Source organism: Stegostoma tigrinum, chromosome 37, assembly GCF_030684315.1.
Source record: "Stegostoma tigrinum isolate sSteTig4 chromosome 37, sSteTig4.hap1, whole genome shotgun sequence".
In the NCBI taxonomy this organism is placed as follows: Eukaryota; Metazoa; Chordata; class Chondrichthyes; order Orectolobiformes; family Stegostomatidae; genus Stegostoma; species Stegostoma tigrinum.
In genome coordinates, this window is record NC_081390.1 from 21,522,082 (window position 1) to 21,534,995 (window position 12,914).

General features: G+C 47.2%; 1 protein-coding gene across 1 annotated transcript in view; it reads right to left on the reverse strand.

The window, feature by feature from the left end:
* The window catches only part of si:dkey-192p21.6 (uncharacterized protein LOC565246 homolog), a 197,688-nt gene that overhangs the window by 155,714 nt on the left and 29,060 nt on the right, over nucleotides 1-12,914 (reverse strand). The window contains 2 exon segments of the mRNA XM_059640359.1: nucleotides 438-456; nucleotides 2,885-2,969. Of these exon segments, the coding sequence (XP_059496342.1) occupies nucleotides 438-456; nucleotides 2,885-2,969 (104 nt within the window).

Sequence of the window (12,914 nt, forward strand, 5' to 3'; positions counted from 1 at the left end):
ATGATTGGGCGAGTTGGCACTGGCGAGAAACTTGCTCCCCTCTCACCACTTCTCTCACTAAACTCTGGGCAAGCAAGTCTATAGGTTACCTTCTCGATGGCCACCAGTTGATCTACTGAGGCCTTAAAATTGGTAAATTAATGGCCTTTTAAGAGCCTCAACTCTCCACCTTCCCAATTCCTAGTTTCTCGGTTAAGAAACCGGGAGCGCCTGCCTGCCAGCTTAGGCGGGAAGACTACCAATTACCCCACAATGGGGGCAACTGGAGACACGGAATAGAGGGGGCATAGGGATGGCCTCTGAAACCCATCCCTCCCCTTTCTTCTTACCCTCGTCACTAGATCTCCCCTTGATTGGCCAGCAGCTTCTGGTGATCCAGTTGGCTGGCGCTGAGGCCAGCGACTGGGGCTGTTGCGGTGCAGTGGTAGCATCCCTACCTCTGATCCACGAGTCCCACTGGCTCCAGAGGTGTATCATGTCATGTCTGAACAGGATGGTTTATAATGTCTTGAGGCTAATGTTTTGCCAAGTATCACAAGCTTGCTTGCTGGTCAGCTCTTAGTGAGCTGATTGGTAGTTGATTGAATACATTTTCTTGGAAGGGGAGGGTTGCATGCAGGTGCCACTTAACACGTGCGCTTCCACATTTAAACAGATTAAACAGATTCCACATTAAACCAGCAGGAAAATTCTACCCTTTGCATTTCCTCTGACTCTAACTGGACGTAAAAATATGTTTCTTTAAAGTAATTTCCTGAATGCAAACATTTACTCTTCTATTATGAACAGAAATCGTCTTGTTACCATTACAAGCCACAGGCATCTACTTAATTACCATATGCCAGCAATGACAGCAAGCAGTTCAACATCCTGGAGTCTGGTAGCACACAATATGCATAATATAAAAATCAGATTAAAAACCACTCAAGCCAGATTGTAGTTTAACAATTTTTAAAAACGGCAAGAAATAAATAGGGCATTCTGTTCTCAGTCATTCCAAAAATGGTATGTTATTTTGTGTGCACCCTGTAACTAAGCAACTACATTTCGCCATTTCAGAAGGCAGTTTAGTCTATCATTGCTACCAAATGACTTTACATCCTGGAGGCTGGTCCTGGGTCCAGTGGATATCCAGACACACTGGATTTTGCATCTTTCACTTTCCATAGCATATCTGATTCCAGCTGGGTCATGCAATCTCCGTTCTCTGAGGGCTTGAACAGGAGATACTACACTGTCAGGAGCTGGTGCTAATATTGACCATTCCGGGAGATTGCACTCTTATGGAACCCCTGAAATATACCCCTGAAGACCCTAGTGGAAAGACCCCCCCGCACCATCCCCTGCCTAGAAATTCACACACTTTCTAACCGAGACAGACATATAGGAGGTAGAGAGTTACAGAGCAGTTCTGGTCACTAGACTATAAGAAGGATGGGACTGCATTGGAAGGGTGCAAAAGAGATTCACCAGGATTTTACCTGGGAAGGAGGTGATGAAGAGAGATTGGATAAGCTCGCGTTGTTTTCTTTGGAGCAGAGAAGGCTGGGGTTGGGGTTCCTGATTGAGGTGCAAGAGATTATGAGGGGCCTGGACAGGGGGGATAGAAAGCAGTTGTTCGCCTTAGTCAAAGTGTCAGTGACGAGGGAGGCGTGAAAGGAAGGAGATGGACGGGAGATTTGAGGAAAAACCTTTGCACCTACTGGGTGGTGGGGTCTGGAATGCACTAGCTGGGAGGGTAATTGAGGCTTCTAATCTCACAACCTTTAAAAAGATGAGCATTTAAAGTGTTCTAACATTCAAGGCTACGGGCCTGGCGTGATAAAGTGGGACTAATGTAAGTAGTACTAGGTTTTTGATGCTGCAGACTCAGTGGGCTGAAGGGCCTCTTACTGTACGGTCTGACTCTATCCTCACATTGCAAAAAGTGTACGTTGTATGCTGCAGGTTAATGATGATTCAGTTGGTAGCACTCTCAATTCTGAATTAGAAACCTGTTCTGAGGAAGAGTCGTTGGACCCCAAACATTAACAGATGCTGTCAGACCTGCTGAGCTTTTCCAGCAACTTCTGTTTCTGAACCTGTGGTGTAGAACTGGAACACAAAATTCGAGGTTGTCTCTCTAGTGTTGAAATTCAGAAGTCACACAACACCATGTTATAGTCTAACTGGTTTATTTGAAATCACAAGCTTTTGAAGCACTGCTCTTTCATCAAGTGAAGTCAGGTGAAGGAGCAGCGCTCAAAAAGCTTGCAATTTCAAATAAATCAGTTGGACTATAACATGGTGTTGTGTGACTTCCGACTTTGTCCATCCCAGTCCAACTCTGACACCTCCACATCATTTCTAGTGCAGTTCAGAGGGAGTGCTGAACTGTCAGAGTTACTAGTTTTGGTAGAAACACTCAACTGACGTCCTATATACCCCCTTGTAAGTTGACCTAAAAGATCTGACAACACTCTTTCAAAGTAGACTTATCACTGGTGTTCTGGCTGACATTTATCCCTCAGTCAACATTGCAAAAGCAGATGATCGGGTCATGATCCCATTATTGTTTCTGGGAGATTGCTGTGGGTAAATCGCCTGTTGCATTTCCTGTATAATGTTCTCCGTAGACTGTAATGCATTTTGAGATGTCTGGTATTCATGAGAGTCACTTTGCTAATGCAAGTCTTTCTTTCCAGTGCACTGTGAAAAAATATTTTTAATTGATTAAAAACATTATATTTTGCATATATTTGACATTAAGTAAATGATTTCACATTTTTATGTTCCATTTCTTTCTGATAAACAAAATAACTCGTAAATTATATGATACATGATATAGCAAGCTTTATTTTAACCCACAATATGTAAGTCCAACAAAGAGAAATGTCTTACCTACAAAAGGTATCAAGGGAACGTAGTCGCCGTGATCTGGGGCTCTTAGGCTTTGATGAAACATCAGCACTGTTTACTGCTGAGAGTTCCTGAAATTAAAAATTAAAAGGTATTTTAGTATTTTTCATATCTGCAGGTAGGAGCACAAACCAATTGATTTGAAGGTTAACATAAGTGAACACCAGTTATGACAGTGCCTTCAAATGAAGCAATGTGCGGTGGAATTAAATTCTGCTGTGTTGTGATAGCTTTCGAAAGGTATTAAAATGAGGCCGAAATTGTACAAATGAAGTCCTCTGCTCTAACACTGGACAAGAGTTTGAGACTGACTAATTACTACAGTCGCTCACACTGCTTGGTGCAGGAAACTAATTCTGAATATTGTCCTCCTTTTCAACAAGTACTACACCAACTCCATGAGTACAGCATGCATCATCTATGTTTTTGTCAGTCATGAGCAGTACACATCGTACAACTTGCTTCTTGTCAATAGTTTATTTTCCAAACCAGAAGGCACAGATATTTCCAATGATTTAGGTGGCTCAGTGGTTAGCACTGCTGCCTCACAGCACCAGGGACCCCAGGTTCAATTTCACCCTTGGGTGACTGTGTAGAGTTTGCACATTCTCCCCGTGTCAGCGTGGGTTTTCTCCGGGTGCTCTGGTTTCTGCCCCACAGTCCAAAGATGTGCAGGCTAGGTGGATTGGCTGTGCTACATTGCCTGGAGTGTTCAGGGATGGGTCTGTGTGGGTTGGTGTGGACTTGTTGGGCTGAAGGGCCTGTTTCCACACTGTAGGGGTTCTATTTATGATTACAAAGAAGGAATTTAAACTGGTCATGTTAGAAGCTCTCTGTGCCATTTAACCATCTTTGTGGTGACTGTATCAGAGCTGGAAGGATTTTTTCACAACTTTCTACTTTGGTAACCTCAAAGGTAAATCACAAGAAAATTGCAACCCAGCGAATCTCAACCTTCACCTTCTAACTGTAACCTTACTGAAGCTATGTGGAAATTTAAATTTATGTAGGGCCTGAGGAAGAAGGGTACTGGACCATATCATATTATGTTTGATACAAACTGTATCACCAATCCATTATACTGTCTGCAGTTCCAGTTGCTATACTGTAGGATGGATGTGATTGCAGGAGACAGTGCGCAGATGAGATTAATCAGGGTGTGCCTGGGCTAGAATGTCTCAGCAATGAGCAGAGACTAGATAGGCTGAGGTTGTTAGAGCACAAAAGGCTGACGGAGGGCCAAAATGAGGTTGACAAGATATTGAGAATACTTTATTGCCCTTAGCTGAGGGGTCAATTACTAGAAAGCATAATCTTAAGGTGCGTGTGGTTGAATCATAGAATCCCTGCGGTGTGGAAGCAGACCATTCGGCCTATCCAGTCCACACTGACTTTCTGACGAGCATCCATCCCCTTCCCTACTCAGATTCTAGTCTATGCCCGTAACCCTGCATTTCCCATGGCTAATCCGCCTAACCTGCAAAACATTGGACTGGGGGATGAAACAGAGGAATCCCATGCAGGGACAGGGTGGATGTGTAAACTCCATGCAGTCACCCAATGGTAGAATTGACCCTGGGTCCTTGGCACTGTAAGACGGCAATGTTAGCCACCGAGCCACTGTTCTGCCCCTGGCTAGAGGCCAGGAAGCATGCCTTAAGATGTTGGTATATGATCAAGATCCTGAGGAGCAGGCAACAAGCTGGAGTTGCTAGGTAACTGCTTGGGTTTCCATTTCAGGGTATTTCGTTTCTATCTGGCTGGTGTGAGAATGGGAAGCTCAACATCACTGAGGTGGGATTACAGCAAATTGAGAACGCACTAACAGGCCTCTTGCTGCTCTCAGGTGAGAATCTCGTCTTTTCTAAGGTTCTAGGCCCGAAACGTCAGCTTTTGTACTCCTAAGATGCTGCTTGGCCTGCTGTATTCATCCAGCCCCACACTTTGTTATCTGAGAATCTCGTCTTACTGTTTAACACTTGGTCAGAAACTGGGACTTATAGCTCTTGATGTTGAGAAAACCCTGTTGGCCGTATCACCAGGTTCTCCTAGCTTTCTCACTAAGGCCAACAATATTGAGGAGCTGGGAAGATTTCAAATTGAAACCAAATTGAAAAGCCAATGGCATCAGAGATAATGGGAACTGCAGATGCTGGAGATTCCAAGATAATAAAATGTGAGGCTGGATGAACACAGCAGGCCAAGCAGCATCTCAGGAGCACAAAAGCTCCTGAGATGCTGCTTGGCCTGCTGTGTTCATCCAGCCTCACATTTTATTATCTTGAAAAGCCAATGGCATTTTTTTTGTTTCAGCAGAAACATTCAATAATGTGCACACAGAAACAAATTGTTACAGATATTGGAAATCTGAAACAAATACAGTGAATGCTGAAGAAGCTTAGAAGGTCTACTAGTATTATTGTGGTAGGCAATCAGTGTTAACATTTCAAGTCTGATGTGACTCATCTTCAGAACTAGAGGTTGTCGGAAATTATTCTTTTTATATTTTTGACAGAGGCAGAGGTCTGGTGCAAAAGAACAAGTCAAAAGATTATAAGAGAAATCCTGTTGGAGAGAAGAATAGAACAGCATTTTATATGTTCACCTGAGTGACAGCCAACTTTCCATGGCCTACCTTTTTATTAATAAAATACCTACCTGTCTTCAAGAAGTGGACTTTTAAATAGTCCTGGTTAATTCTAAATTGTAAGTGAGGCTTCGAAATTGGAAAATATATTGATAAATTATCTGCACTATTATATAGTAAACAACACTTTCCAAAATCTTATTTAGGCATCAGAGTTTATACACAAATGTTTGTATCATTACAGAATGCAGCAGTCATTGATTAGATTTGGATGTAATGTTGCCCTGGGCTAAACCTTCATTCTGACACAGATCAGATTACAAATCTAAACAGAGCCGGAATCTGCTTTCAGTCTAATTTTTTTTGATAGATCTTTTTGTCATTTCAATTTGTCAGGCTAGAGATAGCCTGAGCTGAGCAAAGGACAGTGTTCCATGGCTTTAGGCTACGTGTTCTGACTGAGGAAACAAGTATGGCAGGGCTATTCTTAAAATGACTGTCCTCTTCCAGTGATAATGGGAACTGCAGATGCTGGAGAATCCAAGATGATAAAATGTGAGGCTGGATGAACACAGCAGGCCAAGCAGCATCTCAGGAGCACAAAAGCTGACGTTTCGGGCCTAGACCCTTCATCAGAGAGGGGGATGGGTTGAGGGTTCTGGAATAAATAGGGAGAGAGGGGGAGGCGGACTGAAGATGGACAGAAAAGAAGATAGGTGGAGAGGAGAGTATAGGTGGGGAGGTAGAGAGGGGATAGGTCAGTCCAGGGAAGACGGACAGGTCAAGGAGGTGGGATGAGGTTAGTAGGTAGGAAATGGAGGTGCGGCTTGGGGTGGGAGGAAGGGATGGGTGAGAGGAAGAACAGGTTAGGGAGGCAGAGACAGGTTGGACTGGTTTTGGGATGCAGTGGGTGGAGTGGAAGAGCTGGGCTGGTTGTGTGGTGCAGTGGGGGGAGGGGAAGAGCTGGGCTGGTTTAGGGATGCGGTGGGGGAAGGGAAGATTTTGAAGCTGGTGAAGTCCATGTTGACGCCATTGGGCTGCAGGGTTCCCAAGCGGAATATGAGTTGCTGTTCCTACAACCTTCGGGTGGCATCATTGTGGCACTGCAGGAGGCCCATGATGGACATGTCATCTAAAGAATGGGAGGGGGAGTGGAAATGGTTTGCGACTGCGAGGTGCAGTTGTTTATCGCGAACTGAGCGGAGGTGTTCTGCAAAGCGATCCTCAAGCCTCCGCTTGGTTTCCCCAATGTAGAGGAAGCCACACGGGGTACAATGGATACAGTATACCACATTGGAAGATGTGCAGGTGAACCTCTGCTTAATATGGAAAGTCATCTTGGGGCCTGGGACAGGGGTGAGGGAGGAGGTGTGGGGGCAAGTGTAGCATTTCCTGCAGTTGCAGGGGAAGGTGCCGGGTGTGATGGGGTTGGAGGGCAGTGCGGAGGGAACAAGGGAGTCACGGAGAGAGTGGTCTCTCCAGAAGGCAGACAAGGGTGGGGATGGAAAAATGTCTTGGGTGGTGGGGTCGGATTGTAGATGGCGGAAGTGTCGGAGGATAATGCGTTGTATCTGGAGGTTGGTGGGGTGGTGTGTGAGAACGAGGGGGATCCTCTTTGGGCGGTTGTGGCGGGGGCGGGGTGTGAGGGATGTGTTGCGGGAAATGCGGGAGATGCGGTCAAGGGCGTTCTCGACTACCGTGGGGGGAAAGCTGTGGTCCTTGAAGAACTTGGACATCCGGGATGTGCGGGAGTGGAATGCCTCATCGTGGGAGCAGGTGCGGCGGAGGCGGAGGAATTGGGAATAGGGGATGGAGTTTTGGCAGGAGGGTGGGTGGGAGGAGGTGTATTCTAGGTAGCTGTGGGAGTCGGTGGGCTTGAAATGGACATCAGTTACAAGCTGGTTGCCTGAGATGGAGACTGAGAGGTCCAGGAAGGTGAGGGATGTGTTGGAGATGGCCCAGGTGAATTGAAGGTTGGGGTGGAAGGTGTTGGTGAAGTGGATGAACTGTTCGAGCTCCTCTGGGGAGCAAGAGGCGGCGCCGATACAGTCATCAATGTACCGGAGGAAGAGGTGGGGTTTGGGGCCTGTGTAGGTGTGGAAGAGGGACTGTTCCACGTAACCTACAAAGAGGCAGGCATAGCTGGGGCCCATGCGGGTGCCCATGGCCACCCCGTTTGTCTGTAGGAAGTGGGAGGAGTTGAAACACAAGTCCTCCTCCTAGACACCACCCCCAGGCCTCCTACCTTCCCTTGACCTCTTCATCTCCAAGTGCCATTGAGACATTAACCACCTCAACCTCTCCACCCCTCTCACCCACTCCAACCTCTCCCCCGCAGAACGGGCAGCTCCCTCTGCTCCAACCCCAACCTCACCATCAAACCCGCAGACAAGGGTAGCGCAGTGGTAATATGGCGCGCTGACCTCTACATCGCCGAGGCCAAACGCCAACTCTCCGACACCACCTCCTACCGCCCCCTTGATCATGACCCCACCGCCGAGCACCAAACAATCATCTCCAACACCATTCATGACCTCATCACTTCAGGAGACCTCCCACCCACAGCCTCCAACCTCATTGTTCCCCAACCCCGCACGGCCCGTTTCTATCTCCTTCCCAAAATCCACAAACCTGCCTGCCCCGGTCGACCCATTGTCTCAGCCTGCTCCTGCCCCACCGAACTCATCTCCACCTATCTCAACTCCATTTTCTCCCCTTTGGTCCAGGAACTCCCTACCTACGTCCGTGAAGCCACCCACACCCTCCACCGCCTCCAGAACTTCCAATTCCCTGGCCCCCAACACCTCATTTTCACCATGGACGTTCAGTCCCTATACACCTGTATTCCGCATGCAGATGGCCTCAAGGCCCTCCGCTTCTTCCTGTCCCGCAGGCCCGACCAGTCCCCCTCCACCGACACCCTCATCCGCCAAGCCGAACTCGTCCTCACCCTCAACAACTTCTCTTTCGATTCCTCCCACTTCCTACAGACAAAGAGGTTGGCCATGGGCACCCGCATGGGCCCCAGCTATGCCTGCCTCTTTGTAGGTTACGTGGAACAGTCCCTCTTCCGCACCTACACAGGCCCCAAAACCCACCTCTTCCTCCGTTACATTGATGACTGCATCGGCGCCGCCTCTTGCTCCCCAGAGGAGCTCGAACAGTTCATCCACTTCACCAACACCTTCCAACCCAACCTTCAGTTCACCTGGGCCATCTCCAACACATCCCTCACCTTCCTGGACCTCTCAGTCTCCATCTCAGGCAACCAGCTTGTAACTGATGTTCATTTCAAGCCCACCGACTCCCACAGCTACCTAGAATACACTTCTTCCCAAACACCCTCCTGCCAAAACTCCATCCCCTATTCCCAATTCCTCCGCCTCCGCCGCACCTGCTCCCACGATGAGGCATTCCACTCCCGCACATCCCAGATGTCCAAGTTCTTCAAGGACCGCAACTTTCCCCCCACAGTAGTCGAGAACGCCCTTGACCGCATCTCCCGCATTTCCCGCAACACATCCCTCACACCCCACCCCCGCCACAACCGCCCAAAGAGGATCCCCCTCGTTCTCACACACCACCCCACCAACCTCCGGATACAACGCATCATCCTCCGGCACTTCCACCTTCTACAATCCGGCCCCACCATCCAAGACATTTTTCCATCCCCACCCTTGTCTGCCTTCCGGAGAGACCACTCTCTCCATGACTCCCTTGTTCGCTCCACACTGCCCTCCAACCCCATCACACCCGGCACCTTCCCCTGCAACCGCAGGAAGTGCCACACTTGCCCCCACACCTCCTCCCTCACCCCTATCCCAGGCCCCAAGATGACTTTCCATATTAAGCAGAGGTTCACCTGCACATCTGCCAATGTGGTATACTGTATCCATTGTACCCAGTGTGGCTTTCTCTACATTGGGGAAACCAAGCGAAGGCTTGAGGACCACTTTGCAGAACACCTCCGCTCGGTTCGCAATAAACAACTGCACTTCGCAGTCACGAACCATTTCAACTCTCCCTCCCATTCTTTCGATGACATGTCCATCATGGGCCTCCTGCAGTGCCACAATGATGCCACCCGAAGGTTGCAGGAACAGCAACTCATATTCCGCTTGGGAACCCTGCAGCCCAATGGTATCAACGTGGACTTCACCAGCTTCAAAATCTCCCCTTCCCCCACCGCATCCCTAAACCAGCCCAGTTCATCCCCTACCCCCACTGCATCCCAAAACCAGCCCAGCTTGTCTCTGCTTCCCTAACCTGTTCTTCCTCTCACCCATCCCTTCCTCCCACCCCAAGCCGCACCTCCATTTCCTACCTACTAACCTCATCCCACCTCCTTGACCTGTCCGTCTTCCCTGGACTGACCTATCCCCTCCTTACCTCCCCACCGATACTCTCCTCTCCACCTATCTTCTCCTCTATCCATCTTCGGTCCGCCTCCCCCTCTCTCCCTATTTATTCCAGAACCCTCACCCCATCCCCCTCTCTGATGAAGGGTCTGGGCCCGAAACGTCAGCTTTTGTGCTCCTGAGATGCTGCAGGGCCTGCTGTGTTCATCCAGCCTCACATTTTATAGTCTTGGATTCTCCAGCATCTGCAGTCCCCATTATCACTGATAGGAATTAATGTGTCCTTTTCAAATTGGCAGGAAGTAACTAGTGGGGTGCCACAAGGATCAATGCTGGGATCTCAGCTTTTCACAATATATATTAATGATTGGATGAGGGAACAAAATTTAACATCTCCAAGTTTGCAAATAATACCAAGTTGGGTGGGAGGGTGAATTGTGACAAGGATGCAGGGATCTTTCATCATGATCTCTACAGGTTGGGTGAGTGGCCAAATCAATGGCAGATGCAATATACTTTGGATACATGTGAGGTTATTCCCTTTGAAGCAAAAACATGAAGGCAGATTCCTACCTGAATGGGTGTAAAATGGGAGAAGGGATTATGCAGTGGGCTCTGGGTGTCCTTGTGCACCAGTTGCCGAAGGTAAGAGTGCAGGTACAGCAGGCAGTAAAGAAGGCAAATGGTGTGTTGGACTTCACTGCGAGAGGTTTTGAGTACTGGAGCAGGGATATGTTATTGCAGTTATGCAGGGATTTGGTAAAGCTACGCCTAGAATATTGGGCGCAGTTTTGGTCTCTTTTTCTGACAAAGGATATTCTTGCTCTCGAGGGAATGCAGCGAAAGTTTACCAGGCTGATTCCAGGGATGGCAGGACTGACATATGAGGAGAGATTGACTAGGTTGACTAAAATAAAAGCAGGAAGTGCTCAACCAACTCAGGTCTGGCAGCATCTGTAGAATGAGACACAGTGCTAATGCTTCGAGTCTGATATGACTTTTCTTCAGAACTCCTCTAAAGAGGGAATCAGAAACTTTGTGAACATGCAGATATCCTTGCTCAATCTTCTCAGGTAGACCAGCAATGATATGTGTATGGCTCTTTCACGGTTTTTGCTGGAGTTCAGACGAATGAGGGGGGGATCTCGTAGAGACTTATAAAATTCCAACAGGACCAGACAGGGCGGGTACAGGGTAGATGTTCCTTAAGGTGGGTTGACCAGAACCAGGGGTCACAGTATAAGGATTCAGGGTAAACAATTTAGCATGGAGATGAGGAGACATTTCTTCACCCAGAGAGTGGTGAACCTGTGGAATTCATTACCACAGGAAGGGTTGATGCCAAAACATTGAATGTATTCAAGAGTCAACTAGATATAGCCCTTGAGGCGAATGGGGTCAAAGATTATGGGGAGGAAGCAGGATTAGGCTTTTGAGTTGGACAATCAGCCATGATCATGAAGAATGGCAGTACAGGCTTGAAGGGCCGAATGGCCTTCTCCTGCTTTTATCTTCTATGTTTCTATGGTATTGGAGCCTGTAATAAGAGAAATACTTTTCAAAAGACCAAGGACATACTGATATCCACTGATGTCCCAGCCCACTACAATCTGTCCTTTCCAACCATCACAGCTTCTTATAGCTCACTTATTAGCACCAGGGCAGCACTCTTTCAGGAACAACCAAATAAGTGTCTGAAACCTGCGTCCTGTGCTACATGGACATTGTCAGGTGTGAAGAGACAATCTGCCTCATAGATCAGGAGGTTCTCTAGGTTACGTGGATTTGTGAGAGATTTTCAGGACACATCATTGGCCTGAATGTGCTATAGACATACTACTGCTGGTCTACCTGAGAGGAGTTAGCAAGCATATCTCCATGTATACAGAGTTTCTGATTGCCCCTCTAGAGGAGTTCTGAGAAAAGTATCAGACTCGAAGCATTAGCTCTGTGTCTCCCTCCACAAATGTTGCCAGATTTTCTGAGTTTCTCCACCACTTACTGTTTTTATTTTAGTTTATCTTCCCCTCGATCATTGCCTCATTCAAGGCTAAATTTATCCAGATGACTTCCTGCTGTTCTCCTTCTCTTATCTTTTATATTTTTCCAAACTCACTCTTTTCCTTCGTTATTATTTTTTATTCATGCTTTTTGAATTTGATATTGCTCCCAATCCTCATTTTTGGCCATTTCTCTGATAAATAGTGGTCATGGTATCATACAGCACAGAAGCAGACTCTTCAGTCCATATCAGTCAGATTTCCCAAACTAAACTAGTCCCAAATGTCTGGGTTTGACCCATATCCCTCTAAACCTTTCCTATTCATGTACCTGTGCAAATGTCTTTTAAATATTATAACTGTACCTGCATCTACCAGGTCCTCTGGCAGTTCATTCCTTACACAAATTACCCTCTGTGTGAAAAAGTTGCCCCTCTGGGGGTTCCTTTTATACCTTTCCCCTCTCACTTTAAAATTATGCCCTAGAGGTTTGAGCTCCTCCACCCTTGGGAAAAGACCTTTGCTACTTATCCATACCCCTTGTGGTTTTGTTAACCTCTATAAGATCACCACTCAACCTCTTATGCCCCAGGGAAAAGAAGTCCCAGCCTATCCAGCCTCTCTTTATAATGCAAACCCTCCAGCCCTGTTAACATCCTTGTAAATCTTTTCTGCAACCTTCCCAGTTTAATATTATCCTTCCTGAAACAGGTCATAATCCCTCTCAGATGTTTCCCTTTTGTCATTCAGAGATATAACGTTCTGAAGAAATTCCACTGTTGGTTCTTAGATCTTCCAACTTAGTCACTTCTCACTTCTTTTTTCAACCAATTCCTGCTTTTTCTTTTCAGAGATCATGTAATATATTCATTCACCCTGGATGTTGTTCCTGATTGTGTCACCCAGGGCAGTAAAGTTGGAGAAAGGTGTCACAGAATGTGTAGTGCAAAAATTCTTCAGTGGCAGAACAAGAGCACATTGTCTCCATAGGGCAAAGGCCAGGCATAGAGTAATACAGCATGGAAACAGGCCCTCTAGCCCAAACTGGTCCATGCTGACCGCAGTGCCCAC